This window comes from Phaseolus vulgaris, chromosome 5 (genome assembly GCF_051622355.1).
Source record: "Phaseolus vulgaris cultivar YP4 chromosome 5, ASM5162235v1, whole genome shotgun sequence".
Lineage (NCBI taxonomy): Eukaryota > Viridiplantae > Streptophyta > Magnoliopsida > Fabales > Fabaceae > Phaseolus > Phaseolus vulgaris.
In genome coordinates, this window is record NC_143502.1 from 40,540,059 (window position 1) to 40,556,627 (window position 16,569).

The 16,569-nt window shown below is 29.6% G+C and overlaps 1 protein-coding gene across 3 annotated transcripts; it reads left to right on the top strand.

Annotated features, from left to right (window-relative positions):
* The first annotated feature begins 7,662 nt into the window (after positions 1-7,662).
* On the top strand, positions 7,663-14,939 carry LOC137817077 (uncharacterized). 3 transcript variants are annotated; one of them, XM_090302849.1, is made up of 4 exons: positions 7,682-7,982; positions 9,345-9,426; positions 10,807-11,337; positions 13,882-14,939. In XM_090302849.1, the coding sequence occupies exon 4, from the start codon at positions 14,172-14,174 to the stop codon at positions 14,652-14,654; it is 483 nt and encodes a 160-aa protein (XP_090158975.1). In that variant the 5' UTR covers positions 7,682-7,982; positions 9,345-9,426; positions 10,807-11,337; positions 13,882-14,171; the 3' UTR covers positions 14,655-14,939. The 3 variants fall into 3 exon arrangements, 2 of the variants coding, with proteins under 2 accessions (XP_090158975.1, XP_090158976.1); XM_090302850.1 differs by having other exon boundaries at positions 11,105-14,939; XR_016521232.1 differs by lacking the exons at positions 9,345-9,426; positions 10,807-11,337; positions 13,882-14,939 and adding an exon at positions 8,334-8,883 and having other exon boundaries at positions 7,663-7,982.
* The last annotated feature ends 1,630 nt before the right edge of the window (positions 14,940-16,569 follow it).

Consider the following 16,569-nt stretch of genomic DNA (forward strand, 5'->3'; position numbering starts at 1 on the left):
CTAATCCTTTGTAAATAAAAAATATCCTTGAGAAAAAATCTTGACGATAATAACTAGAGAAAAAAGGTTGATGAAAATAACTAAACTAACATTAACATTGTTATTGAAATCTTTAAGCAATTCCTGAGCTTTATTCTTGAAAACTCTAAACACTATTTATATTTATTAACTAATCTAAAAATTTGAATTTTATTTGTTTAATTAGAAGTGATTACATCCAGAACAATACTCAAGATATTTAATCATAAATAATAAATAATTAAGGTTCAAAAAATACTTATTTATTTAACTAAAAATGATTAAAATTCAAATAATATTTAATTATAACTTTATAATAATAGTTTACATAGTAAAACTTCATAAGTAAATCAAGAATTACATAATATCTATTAAATAGACAGATCAGTATAAAAATATTTAAAATAAATCCTTCTCTTCCTTTGATTTGTTTTAATTGAATGTAAATGAACTGTTTCCAATAAAAGAATGAGTTTTTATTTTATTTTATATAGTATAAAAACCTTTTAATTTTAAAAGTTAAAATAAAATCAACAGACTTATATAGTTTGTATTTGACCTTAATTTTGGAATTAAGAATTACTTTCTTTTTACTCCTTTAATTAACTGATGAAATAAAAATATATGATAGAAACATTCTTTTCTTGTGTGCATTGGAGGAGGCGGTGAAGTGAAAGAGTATGCGCGCACCTGCAAAATGCAAATTCCTCTCTCATCTCATTTATTGGCGACACGTATTAGAGAGTGCGCCACGTGTCACCTCCACAACCACATACCCCTATTCTCCGGTAGCAACTTCCAGAACACCCTACCATAAATTCTCCACTTTTCAATTTTCAAAACCACCCTCTCTCTTTATACACATAAATAAACATATATAATAACTATAAATACACCAAAAACCGTTCACTACTCATCTTCTTCCACTTGTTCCATTCCCTCTGAGTTTGTAATTTCATCGCCAACATGAACGGTGGAGAGAAAGACACCAACGGCCGTTGTTCCACCCCCGACCGCTGGGACTGCCGTATACCGGCGGCGTTGGCGCCCCCGCCGCCCCCAAAGAAGAAGCCTTTTTCTTTTGGGATGAAAAGGGAGGCGCCCAAGAATGGGTACTTCCACCCGCCTGATCTCGACCAGCTCTTCTCTCTCGTGCTTCCAACAACTGCTTTTAACTGACACTCTTCTCTAGTTATCTTCCAAACCCCACTGTTTTTCTGGGTTTGTGTTTTGTGTTGTGCAGAAGCTAAGGTTATTATATATGACTGGTGTAAATATATAATACTTTTCCTTCTGTCTGTTACTATGTTTGAGTTTGTACAAAACATGCACAGTTAATTCTTGCCGTTAACACCACTTCCCCGTGATCATGTCCATAGCTAAAAGTGCTGAAAGTTTCCTCACTTTATACAACCTTAAACGGGCTAGTTACTTTCCTTTTCTCTCTCCCTCTCTCTTTTAAAAGAGATCATTTTTTCCTCATAAATTCATGGAAGTTAGAAAAGTTGATAAAATTTTGGATTTTAATCAAATGGGTAACTAATTATACTATATATATCCATAAAAGTTGTATCTAGTTATATTACGGATGAGTTTATCATTTAATCTGATTTCTTTTATTTCATTTTCATCCTATCCTTTTGTTTTTCTATTTCATTACCTAGGTTCTTTTCTTTTTCTTCAATCTGCTTGGAGCATGTATTTAGAGAAGGAAAAGTTTTATTTGACACTTTACAATTTCTTTTCATAATAAAATATTTTATTACAATAATATAAATAAATATAAATAAAATGTATAAATTGAATGTAAGAGAGAAAAAACGGGAGTGGGTAATCTCTCATTACTCAAGAAATGAAGTTGAAGAATTTAAACTACGAAAAGAAACTATGCGTGTTGAACATTGATTTTCTGGGCCAAGATTACATTACAAACTGGTGCGTGGGCCGTGCTAGCATGAGCCCAATGGAGTTGAAGTTTGTTGGATACGATAGTGGCAAAATGAATCATATGATTGATGTTTCTTAATTGTATAATTTCATATATATTAAATTTTTAGTGATAACAAATAGTGTTTTTTATTTTTTATAAATTTATATTTGTTACTATTATTATTATTATTAGGTTTGCAAACTTTATTTCTTAAAAATTGACTTTGATATCATCTTCCTAAATGTTTTTATATTTAAAACTTTTATGTATAAGTCCCAGGTGAGTGAGGATTGTATTCTAATTTGATTTTTTTAGTCAATGTTATAGAATATTGCAAAGTGAAGATTGTATTCTCTGTTTTAATTTATATATTATAATTTTATTTTATTCAAATGTTTAAAAAGTATCTTAAAATTAAATTGTAAAATAAAAATTGTATTCTATTTATATATTTATATTTTATAATTTTATTTTATTTTTAATTGTCAGATCTTTATTTCTCAAAATTAGTTGGTGCCTAATCCACCCTTTTTTTTCCCCGAATTTAGTTAAGAGGGGAAGGTTATCTCCGAAAGGTTAAAGGTTGAATTTATTTTTTATTATCGATAAAATAAATAAATAGGAGAATTCAATAATGAAATATCCAAGTATATTTTATTAAAAGAAACTATACATAATAACAAAAATAAAAAGAAAAAATAATAATTAATGGATTATATAATATTTTTAATATCTAATTTATTTAGTTTTAATATTTCTTTAAGAATAAATGTTAAGATCTCTAATTTGCTGATAAAATGATTAAAAACACTATGGGAGAAACTTATTAAACACCATGAGGAGAAACTTATGTAAATAGTAATGCTCGATATTGATATGAATATAAATGTGAAAAGTTAATTTTGAACAAACTTAAACTTAAGAATAAAATGATAATTCAATATTTATATATTTTGATTGGAGTTACAAGGAAGATAAACGATAAATTTATTATTTTAGAAAAATATAGCTGTGTCAATTAAGATTTTAAATTTCTGTTTAAATAATCGTTATAGTACACAATATTCTTAGTCAGCTTAAAATTTAAACATAGTATATTGTTTCACAAACTTTTAAAAAAATTTAAAAAATCATATAATAGAAATGAGTGATTGATAACCTAATGTTTAAATAATTATTTCAGTCTGCATATATATTGAAAGATATTTGTTATTGGTAAGAAAAAAGATCTTTATTTGGAGTGAATTTCAAGTAACATGAAATGTAGTTAAATATTAATATGACATTTCTATATTAGTTATCAACCTTGTTGAATTTTCTCCTATGTTGATATTTTATAATTTTTTTTTATGTATCTTAATTCAATTTTAACTTGTTATTTATCATTGTTTTAATGGTTCGTAATGTCTTTCCAATTACATTTTTTAAAAATAACCTTTTTTTTATCGAGAATATGTTTTAGAAAGATTGTCGTGGTAATCTTATGGAAGATTGTATGTGTTATTTTTTTTTTTTCAATTTTTTCATAGAATAATTGTAATTTTATTTTATTTAATACTAGTAAATATTGGTTTTTTATACCAATTCTCATAAGAATGTTGTGTTTAATATTCTAGATTTAGATATTGTTATGTGTTTTTCGATTTTTTAATAATGACATTCCTGTTATATTTTACATAATTTTTTTATTTCTAATTTTTAAATTTATCCTTTTTCTAATTTAGAAGATTATCTTTACTTCACTCAATAAGGTGTTTCAATTATGATTTGATATATTGTATATAATAAGCATATTTATGATGACAAATATTTTCTCCTAATTTGGTTGAACAAAACTCAATAGTTCAAAGAAAATATAATATCAATTAAACGTGGCTTAGACTTTATTTATTCAATTTAAGTTGTCATTTCAATTTTAAGGGGTGTATTTTTGCAGTTGCCTTTCTAATTAATATGATTTCTTTTTCGATACTACAACATAAATCACCTTACTAGGTTTTATATAAATCCAAACTTGATTATCAATCATTAAAAGCTTTTGGATGTTTAGCTTATGTCATAACTTTATCATCCTCCATAAACAAATTTACTCCTTATGTCATTCCTTCCATTTTGTTAGTCTAAAGGCTACAAGGGGTACAAATTGTACAACCTATAGACCAAACAAAGTGCGACGATGGTAGGAGCTACAACAGGTGTGAAGGGCGATGGCAAAAGTGGTAACAAATGCATTAGGAGGTAGCAAGGGTGTTGGTAGGGGTTGGAGCAAGTGTTACAACACGAGACATAAGTGAAGGCAACACAAATAGTGACAAAGCAAGGACATGATAACTGGTGGGCAACGACAGTGAGCTTTGAAGTTCTAGTAGTATGAGAGAAAAAAGAACGAAAACAGAGAAGAAAATGACTAGAGCACACAAATTTCACTATTTTTTGTAAAAATAAAGGGAACAACAATGATTCTATAAAAAAATATCTTCATTTCTATTTTTTTTTACTTTTAACAACATTCCTATATGGAACCGTCTTCATTTCTTATGACTTTTAATAGGTTCTAGGTTGAACCATGATCATCTCTTAATTATTTTTCTTTTAATGATGATTTTAGGTTGAACCGTTGTCGTCAATTATTTGACTTTTAACAATGATTTTAAACGAACTATCCTTAAAAAGTTGTATTTATTTACAAAACTACCGCCACGTCTTTCTTACAACGATGACTTTAAAACTATTGTTAAATGGGTCGTGGAATCCAAATTTTATACTAGTGTAATAACATTTGGTCTTTAGTCTCTTTATGAAAAGAAAAACATTGGATAAGATGTAAATGAATTTTTAAATTGAATACAATGATGATTGACTTGACATATACAAAGTTTGGTTAGCAGGCAAATGTTACACATAATAGACTGGGATTTATTTCTTATACACTTTCTGACTAATGACTAAAATTACTTCTATAAGGCTCGTATTCACTATTGCTGCTTTGAAAAATTGGAACCTACAACAATTAGATATCAACAATGAATTGTTAAATGTTGAGTTAGTTGAGGAAGTATACATGAATATTGCTCAATGTTATAAGACAAGAACAAAAAGATTGGTTTGCAAATTGAATAAATATATATGGATTAAGACAAATCTCTAGACAATGGTTCTGCAAGTTCTCCTTAATATTATTGCAACATGATTTTACATAATCTAAAAATGAGTACTCTCTCTATTCACTCATGGTTATGATTCTTCATTGGTTATTTTGTTGCTCTATATGGTGAGGTAATTCTAGCAGACCCTGATTTTGTTATGTTATAACACCACACAATTGATAATGAGATCTTTGGTCTTCTCAAATATTTATTAGGCTTGGAAATTGCTAGATGTAGCAAAGGTATTTCCTCAAGTAAGAGAAAATATTTATATTTACTTTATGATATTTGTTTCTTAGGTAAAAAATACTACCTATGAATCCCAATTTAAAACACTATATGTATATAGAAGATTAATTGGAAGACTTATGTACTTGACTATTTTTAGGTCAAACATTATCTTTGAAGTTTACAAATTATGTCAGTACATGAAGAATCCATTGACCGTACATTTAACTGCAGTTCATACACTGCTACAATACTTGAAATCTACTCCAGGTCAATGTCTCTCTTTCTTGGCCAACAAAAAAAATGTCATCTTTCAACATATCATGTTAGAAATCCAAGTATGAGTCTAAGTCTCAAATTGAGTAGAAATGAGAAAGTTGAGCATCATATAAGAAAGAAGAATCATAAACACATTACTTTAAGGTTTTGAGTTGGAGGTGTGTGTCTATCCCTTATGAGAGTTTGACCCAGGTATTATTGTTGTGGGATCTCCTCGATAATCCCCCTCCAAAGACCCAATAGTGGTATTAGAACTAATTGTTCGTCTTGATAATTGGCTTAGCATGGGTGAAAGATCCTAGAAGTGTGAGAATTCCTTGTATGACAAAGGTTTTAAACAAGACATTCCATTAATGATAAACGAAAATACAATATAAGAATCACTATAAAATACTCATGGTTAAAAGTAATTCTATTCAAGAGGATGTACCAATGTAGAAGAGAGGGATATTACTACAAATTGAAATATCCTTACTATTATATAACCTTTTTTTTATATAAATATAAGTATCTTAATTTAATAAATTAATGAACTTGCTTTGGTTGGGATGATAGTTCTTTACATTGTTCTTATCTTTATTAAGAGCATAAATCGATTCCTGGTGATGAATTTTATTCTCTTAATAAAATATTAGACGTGAGTGGTCAATGGCCAAAAGAAGAAAAGCCATGTTGCATGCTGCTACTTTATGATGCTACTTGGCTGCTACTTTATGACGTGTCTTAGGCTTTACATGTCATCAGGCATGTTGTGCCCTTAGTTTAAATTAGATGATGCTCATAATTTGGGCCATGGATAGATTTTTTTTAAGGAAGAAATTATTTTTTAACGATAAAGTGATTTTTTCATGATTCTTTATACTGAATGTTGTTAAAATTGAAATAAGAAATAATTTATATTTTAGTTTATTAAAATTTAAAATATGATAGAAAACATGATAAAGTAATTATGTTTTACTATATTATATTTTGAAACTGATAGAACAAAGTGATCTAATAAAAAAATCATATTTTAGTATATTATATTTTAAAATACAATAAAAGAAGATATTGATAGAGATGCTAGTCTAATATACACCGGTCTAGGTAAGCCTCCGACTTAAGTATAGGAGGAGTTGAAATATGTTCATGATTTTATAAAATATAAATTATAAGAAAATCCGTATTTAATAGGAAAATATCCTCTATACTCATTAAACATGTTGTTAAATGAATTTGAAATTATTTTTCAATTGATTTTCGATGAAAATGACAATGTTTACTTCAAAAAGAGTCTCTGATATTTAAATTACTAGGAGCACAAAATGTTGTTAAGATGAAGTTTCACCCATTTTCAATATACGTCTTAGGATTATTTCACTTATATAAATTCACTCGAAATATACCAATTTTAATTTTTGAAATAGAAATATTGTAACATCATATATAACTACTTACATTTTTGTGTACATACCCATATTAAAAAGAAACTAAAGAAATTGTAAAGACAACTATTTTTAGAAGAATATTATTCAAGATTTCATTAACTTATTATTTTTAGCGATTGTTTTTGTAGTTTAAGCAGAAGAAAAACTTTGCTGAGTTCTATTAAATAAAAGGATTGAAAACATGAATGCAAAGGTCAAGTTATTATCATCCGGCAAAACCTTTCTTGACATGACTCACTACACAGCACAAGCTACTTCATATGTGCTAATTTTTATTTTTATTTTATGTCGAATAAAGATTAAGATATTTTATAGTATTTAAGTAACGAAAACCTTTTCTTATAATCTGTTTTGAAGAGAGATTTATAGTTTATACTAAATGTTTCCTTTTGTTACAGATTCTTTTCAAGTTCTTCTGCTTCCCAATTGAGTCAATACACATGTGTATTAATGTATATGTATATATGTTCTTAGACTAATCTTTATTAAGCCTTTTTCAATCAACTTTCGGTGCCACTTAAAAAGCCTTGTCACCCGGGGCAAACAAGTCTAGGATTTCAACATTCATGGCCGCCATATTAATAAGCTTATTTTTGTTATCAAATTGTTTATTATCCCTCCTATATATCTTCTCCTTGTTGGGTTCACTACTTCTTGTAACATATATATACTTCTTGGGTCTCTCAGGGTGACTTTTACTGATATCTTCAAACTTTTGGAGAAAAAGGTGGAGAGCATAGTCAATATCTGCGAGTGCAGCAACATCAAGATTCACACCTCCAAAGGACTTCATAAGTGCACATGTTTATACATATATACCTATGCTGTGTTGGCTAGCTCTCTATGGAAGTTCCAACAAAGAAGTGATGAGAATCTTGATGATGCTGCACCGGCAAATACATGGCTAGAATTTCAGATCAAAGGAGGCATGCAGTGAGGAAATTATTAATCCAGGTGAAAGAAACTTTTATATAAGTTCTATTGTATATGTTATTCATGTTTCTCCTTTCATTCTGCATGCTTTTGTTGGTGTTTTTCTTGTAAAATAAGACAGGATTCTTCCAACTTTTATAAAGACATGAGTGTGGTTATGTTATCTCTCTTTATATGTGTATACTGTTTTCCTTTAGTCTGAAAAAGTTGGTGTGTTTTTCTCTAGAAAATGGGTGGTATTTGACATTAGTATAGTACATTCAGTTGCAGTATTTGTGCTCCTTGGCTTCTGCGTAACTTGCTTTTGGCATGTTCTTCTTAAGACATGAATTAAGTTACTCTATGTATTTAAAGAATGAGATAATTTAACAGGGGACCATTGTTAAAAGTGAATTCACAATATGACGACGATTGAGAGATGATCGTTTTGGTCCTCTCTTCTTCTTTACTTGATATCTTCCCAGCACTTGATTCCTTTCTTCCTCTTAGCAACTGAAGAGCGTCCACAAACTCTGCCACTGCCCCTCGCGTCTGTCTCGCTCGTCGCTGCTATCGTCTAAGTGTAGTTCCGTCCGGCGTGCCGCATCTCTTGGTCCAGCGCACGGACTCATCAACGTCTCGGAACACAGCATTTTCTTTACACGTATTCCACACTTCCTTTCTTCACATGATCAGAGTGGAAACGAACGTCAATGTATTTGCTTCTTTCATGGTTCACTGAGTTCTTTCTCTTGATGACTCAAAATGAATTCAACATTAACAATGGGTCGAATATTGGACTAAGCAACATCTCAAATATCTGGTCGCCTTCGTTAACCGTGATAGTGATATTTGACCTATCATATTTGTCGTTGGCTCTTGATACCAAATTGTAAAAAGAACCAAATGCTAAAGTTAACACGTAGACTCTGTTTTCTCTAAAGAATCACTCTCCCGTTTCTCTATTGTATTTCTTTTCTGTGATGCATCTTACAACTGAGAGAACATTCTATTTATAGGCATTAGCAAACTCTACTAGTACAAAATATGAATTCTACGACTTTATAAAGATGGTTCGTAAAGAACAGTTGTTATAAAATTTCAGTGTTTTTAACGACGATTCACGCCTGAACCTTCATTACACTCCCTTCACCAAAATTCCATCATTTACTATCATTTATTTTTTATTTTTTAGTATTATTTAGGTATTTTTTAGGTATTTTGAGGTTTTAATTCTCATACTTACACTTACTAATTTTTTTTGAAATTTTCCATGATGTTTTCTAGTATAAATTAGAGATTTTTATGAAATAACTATGATTACATTGCATTTACAAATTTATTACTCATTCATTACATTATATAATGTTATGTGTGTTCTAACATGAAATCTTTTTATTTTAGTGTTTATTCTAAATATAACATGTTCAGTGGGGGAAGAAGTGCAAGTGCAAATGCAAAGAAACTCATTTGGATGTACCTTAAGGTAACCATGTATAGCACTTTAGAATGACATAAAAAAATTCATATATTTATAGAACTTTTTGTAGACTTTCATATTTAAATTATAATATTACATGTATTATTGTTTTGAAAATTTAATATTTTATGTAGGATTGGAGTAAATGTATAATAATACATTTTTTTTAAAAAAAATACACTTATAAAGACAGTTCCAGTGGGAAACCTTCATCATAAGTGTATTTTTTTTTAAAAAAAATTATTGTTATTTGGCAGAACAACGATGATTCTAGAACCGTCGTTAATGGTTTTATAACAACAATTCTACAATCATTGTTATAAATAACTGATTTATAACAACACTCACAATAACGACGGTTTGAGAATAATTTTTATATGTCCTAACCGTTGTTAATGAGTTTTTTTTTAAAATAATAAAATCTCAATAAGGCCTTAAAATCCCACTAACAATATAATAAAACCCTACTCACAACTCATTAAGAATCATACAACAAGCACACTAGCATTACATGTCTAACTTAAACCTTTCAAGATATTTTTTTCAATTAACTTTTCCTAAAAGTTCACTTTAAATTATTGGATTATGCAAGAAGCTTAATTATTATTATTATTTTCTCATCCTATTTATAAGTGTCTATTGATTTATCCAAATAGGATCTTAATATAATACTTTTCCCTTGGACTTGACAAGCTAATATGAGGTGTCTAGTTTTTATGTTTGGAGATTCAGTAGCCAAAGCAAACTAACATATGCATAAAAATTAATTTACTTCACATTCGAGATGCTAAGTGAATGGTATACTCATAGTTAACTAGGAATATGTGGAAAGGTGTGTATGAAGGTAACGAGTGGTGTGAAGATCCTAGTATGGTAAAAGAGTAGGTACTAAAGTTCTATAAGGATAGGTTTCTAGTATCGCAAGGTCTGAAAATCAGACTAGATAATGTGCCTTTTTCATAGTCAGACACATGTTTTAATGGTTTTTTTTAGTAGACGTATAGAAAAAATGAATGGAATATTGAGTAGCACATAACTTTTCCTTTGGGGTTAGAGAAATTCAAAAAAAGTTATGTAGTTGTGATAATAAGTAAAAAAAAGTTGCAAAGAAGATGGTATATGTGGAAAAGACCTCAAACAAAAGACACATGCAAGAGCCCGACTTGGCAATAAATAGAACCCAGACTGGTCAATTGTTTCTTTGTAGTAACTATGATATGATAAGGACTGTCTGTCATAAAGTTGAAACTTTAGTAGAGAAATTTGCTTTCAATCCAAGAGTAGTTCAAGCCCTTTAGGATATAGTTAAAGTAGTTTTTGGAAGATAGATATATGGAACATCAAATTATGGATTTTTGTTTTTATCTGATGTATTTTGTCTAGCAGAACACTTGAAAATCAAGCTCAGATGCATGTCAGAAGAGACTGGTTAGTCATCTTCAGAGGTCTAACGATTTCAGAGTTTAGCAATCTATGGAGGAAGGCACTGATTGCAGTTTCAAACACACTGATGCTCAAATCAGTGTGCTTGCCTCTTTAGAAAATGTACAACACTTACATAGTGTGTTTAGTTTTCTGGTTGGAATAATGAGAATGGATTTTGATTCCATATGTTGTTTGAGAAAAATAGAGATGCTTGATTGTTATTGTGTAAAGTTAGATAATCTAGTGATCAATGAATCAGGGACCACTCATATTTCAGGAGGTGGGATTGTGCTAAATCGGGTAACTAAATCTGCTAGAAATTAAAGGTAAAGAATGTAAACAGGTAAGAATTTTATAACCCTAATTCTATTCTACACATTTACATGGCAGTATATATTATATATTATTGACTTGAATGTTTGAAGAACTTGGCAGCTACCTCTATCATTAAAAGAAGAAGAAAGAAAGTGGAGGAGGAGCCCACTGCTTCAGGTACTTCAATCCTTACATATACATAAAACAAAACATCTAATTCTCCACTTTAATCAAAATTAACTTTATAAACACCAGCCTAAACACGCAGTTAATTAGAAATGAACCTTTATAACAATCTGGCAACTATTATGTCCACCCTAAACTAAACCAAGAGGTAAGCTTAAAGAAGACTATATAATTATGTCCACCAAAAGTGATGTGTTAGTATACTCTGTCAGATAATTGCATTATTGTCTAATTCTAAGTGATAAATTACGATGAACCTTAACGCTGCATGTTATCTTAGTTAGTCTCGGGACACATGGCCACAAATAAATACAAAAACAAGAAAGAAAGAAAGAACAAAATAGTATAGTACACGTCACTTTGGCCGTGATGATTTGAGTGCCAAATTGAAATTCACAAGATTAACACCTTGACCCACAATGCTTGAGTAGGCACTGTTGTTACAGACAGAGTGATAGGGTACATATACATATATATATATATGTATATGTGTGTATATATATATATATATATATATATATGTATATGTATATGAATATGTGTGGTAGCACCTCCCCCACCTGACCATCCCTTGTGCAGCTCACATGTCTGCATGTGGGACTCTCCATTCCTCATATTCTCCCCGGCCGACATGGCCAGCAAAACCATTGTGAAAACCAAAAACACCTCAATCAGAAATTTGAACATTTTGGCATTAAAAATTGAGGAATTCATGTTTCTAGAGCCATACCATTATCTCAGCTTAATATTGCGTGGTTTGTTGTTTTCCACTTTTGCTGCATTTTCAGTCTTCAGGTTCACATATGTATATACTTCACACCTAGCTAGCTAACATTCCTATAGAACGTACATAAAAAAATTTTTACTCCTACATGTCCACTAAGAATTTAGTTTCCTTAAAATGTCACTGTTTCATTCTTTTTAAGAACATTCTTATTATCAATTAATTCTTCTCCACGTCATATATATATATATGGTTGGATGGTTTTTAGTTCTTGAAAAGTTGTGTACAATGATGATTGAGTAATATATTTGAAAGAAGAAAAAGTTGTTTATTTTTATTAAAAGAAATTAGTGTGTATATATATATATATATGTGTGTATTTTACACCAACCACAGCACCCCACGTGACATAATGTTTGACCATCCACATCATCATTTGACCAAGACTAATTAGTAATTACAACAACTTGATTCGGTGGTGTATCTTATGTTTTAATAATGAATTTGAGTTTATATGAAAATTTTAGAAGAAGAAGAACAATGAATTTTTGTGGTGTACACAGAGGGACAGGGTGCTGAGAAAACAACATGACAGGCTCCAATTTTATGCGTACGTGCCATAGAAAAGAGGCAAAATACTTGGTTCACATTCTCTCTAAATAGACCTACATATGCCCAACCTAAAAAATATGCTCCATCTACTTTTTACACTAATTTTGCTTACCAATGATAATCATACTTACATGCATGTGATTGCAAAGTTTTTTGACCAGTCAAATAATCTTCAAAAAAGCTTGCTTCCAAATCATTAGATTCCTTCTTCATGGCCATTTCACATCCTTCTTTTTTCAAATTTTATCTTCTTTTTCTTTCTTTCTTAAACTAATTAACAAAATCATATAGTTTAACTGCATTGTGTAAACTGCAGTACTAAGAGCGGCGAGATCTAATAAAGTATTAATACAAAATGAATTCCCTCACATGATAAGTTAAGCATGAAGATTTTAAATTCAGACAAAACTTCAGCATCCAAAAATTTAAAATCCGAAAATATTTTTTCACTATTCTAACTACTGCTCTAGCTACGTACGTTGTTGCAACACCATGTGCCTGTGAATTCAGCCCTGTAATGAATGAATAAATAAATAAATAAATAACTTGATGATGAAAACAATAATATGGGTCACAATTCTGGAAAGACCCACTTGCAGGTTTTCTAGACGATACATTTTTTCTCTGAATAAGCAATAGACAAAAATAGGAAACCATATATTGGTGTGTTATTTGGATGATCATAAGATTGACCATATCAGCAACTTGTGAATTAATTATCCCCTCTCCTTTCCCACATAAAAAAGGTTATGAGATTTTAATTTTTTATAGCTAAATTCAAAACTAATTTGAGTGGTGACAATTGACAAACAACAGTCACGTTCATACTATTAAGATGTGGATGATGGACACTAGTCTCGTAATATACTCTTCAAGCCTTATAATTTAAACACATTTTTGTACTACCAAGGAGATGCAGAGTACTGTCATCCATGTGCACATTTTTCTGCTGAAGGAAAAGCATCTTTAACTGCAAATTAGGCACACTCTAAAAATCAACAAACTTAGAAGCCATCATACAAATCAAAACTTAGGATGCTCGCAACTGTTTCTTTGAACAAATCAATAACAGTGGAAAATATCAGAGAAACTGAATAAAAATCAGTGAAAAAAAAAAACACCACAGTGGTGGAGTATAACAGGCACAAGAGGCACAACCCCTCCACATGAGAACCAGCTAACATTTTGTTTGTCTACAGGGGAGGATTTTAATAAATGACTGCCCATTTTGGAACCGTACAAGATGTGTGTCTCCAAAGAGAATCATAGCATATCCGAGGCGATTTCCATGGACAGGGTTTCATGAATTAGCCCCACCACAGTGAAAAATGTGGCACAAAGTGTAAAATAAAATAAAATGTTCTTGTGCTTGTGCTTCTATTATTTATCTACATGTAAATTTACATGTATGAGGAGTAGTAAGTGGATATGTATGGTATAAGGCTATATAAACAAAGTGCTGCTGACCATAACCTACTAGCAAACACTGATGATCTCTTTCAACCCTTGCATATATACACAACCTATACCTACACACTCCCACACTGAGTTTCTTCTCTCTTATCACAATCTCATTTCCTCTTCTTCTTACACACAAAGGATAAGGCTCATAGTGGTGAACATCACAATCACAATCACATTCACATTCACAGTTCCTCTGCTTGTGATGGATGGAAAGAGAAAGACATCAAAGAAGGACACAGGTTCAAGCAGCCAAGGGTCTTCTTCCACAAGGTCATTATTCTCAAGGAGTAGCTCTACTTCAAACTCACCTCTCCTTAGAAGCTTGTCCCAGAAGAATTCTTCATCTTCTTCCAAATGCAACAACAATCTTCCTAGGAGCTTCTCACAGAAGAACCCTTCCATCGGTCGAAAATGCACCAATATAGCTAAGGAACAGAAGGCACGGTTTTACATAATGAGAAGGTGTGTGGCCATGCTAGTTTGCTGGCACAAGCACGGGGATTCATGAAGGAAAACCACACAGCAAAAGTGCACAGATCTTGTACTCAGTTCTCATGGTTCCAACCTGCACAATTTTTTTATTTCTGATCCACGAGATCCTTTTTTGGCCCTTTTGAATACTATAGATTCGATTGTAATTACAAGTTAACTGAGGTGAGTTTATAAGATTTACACATTGCTGGAAATATGTACATCAACTGCACTCCAGATTAATGTTTCCCTCCTTAGTTTGATTTTGCTTCTCCTACATTATCTACAATGAACTGCTACTTAAAACTTTCATCTCTTCAATCATGTCTTGTGTCTCAAATTCTCTCTCTTGTTCTTGTTCTGAAGGAAAGGATTTTGATTTTACATTACACAGTGCATATTATTCTCTCTGACTGCTTCAAATAGCTAGTATTTGGATCTGCATTAAAAAAGCAAGTTCCATTAAATTCCTTCTCCTTTTCCCCTTAGTTTGTTTGTTCTTTCTTTATTCCTTTGTTTTTGAATTTGATGGCAGTATGATTGTAAAGCTGGAATCTCTCTTTTCCAATCTGTCTCCACTCATCTTAGTTCATTTTTCAATTTTTTTCATCCATCAAACACTATAATGTCAGTTCCAAGATTTAACCTTTCACCACTTTCTCAAACAACCTTCTCATTAAAATATTAGTTAATATTTCTAAGAAACTACAAAAGGTGTATGACTGTAATTTCTTAAGTAAATACAAAGTTTTATAACTTTTATCACTTCGCCAATATTTATGCACAATTTTATTGAGTTAGAGAATCTTATTTCTAGTGAATTCAAATTTTTATACATGATATTTGTTTAATTGATAAAATATATTTTCAAATAATCGTGCCTTGTATTGTTAGTTAATTTTTAACATTTACTATGCCAAACATCAAACGTATTATTAACAAATTGAATGAATAGTGTAAACTGTATAGATAAAAAATAGTAGAATATTAAAAATAATCCAAAACAATATACTCATTAAAATAAATTTTTTAATAACACTTTATTATGTTTTCTCAAAACGATAAATAAAATAGATCTATGTATTTAACAGTTCCGAACAGAGACTAACTTTATTAAAATATTAAAAATGAAAACGAAAGAATTAAAATAAGTCAGAAGTTCATACACTATTTTAATAGCATCTGAAAAAAATATTATGAGATACTATAATAAATTTAATGTAACAAAAATGTAAAATATCGCTAGTTAAAACTATTTTTAAATGTTTTAAACCGCCATTAAATATCGTTCGTAATTAAGAGAGACTAAGAGCATAACCTATTAAATTAAAAGTTATTAATTTTGAAACATTTTAAAATTTGAAAATAATAATAACAACAAAATATAATGTTAACACACTGACAACTTTAGCAGCTGTTACTATAATCAAAATAGCAACTTAAAAATTATATTATATTTAAAATATTTAATTTGACAAAAATTATAATAATTTTGTTAGTATCTCTTGTATTGATAATTTAAATTATTAAAAAAATATTATATTGTATTTTTATTTTAAAACTATTGTATTTTTAAGTTACGTGATTTTACATATAAGGAATATAAATAAAATAATAAAATAAAAATATTATTCCATATAATAAAATAATTAATTCATAATATTTTTTATAATATAATATTCTGTAGTAATATGAAACTGAATATTTATAACATTACATGATATGATTTTAATTCTCTTATTTTTTTAAATTGTTAAAAAAATATAATTTTAAAAAAATGAATCACGTATTATATTAGTAATTAAATATTTTTTTAATTATCATAAAAAATGAAGTTTTTTTGTTAAATTTGTTCATAATGTAGTAAAATGAAAAACTATTATAATTTAAAAAATGCAAGTAAAAATTATTAACATAATTTTTTGTGTTATAATAATCTTATATTATATGCA

Bases quoted from the DNA above. Each gene is read 5' to 3' on its own strand.
- LOC137817077 (XM_090302849.1), top strand. From the start codon at position 14,172: ATGATCTCTTTCAACCCTTGCATATATACACAACCTATACCTACACAC.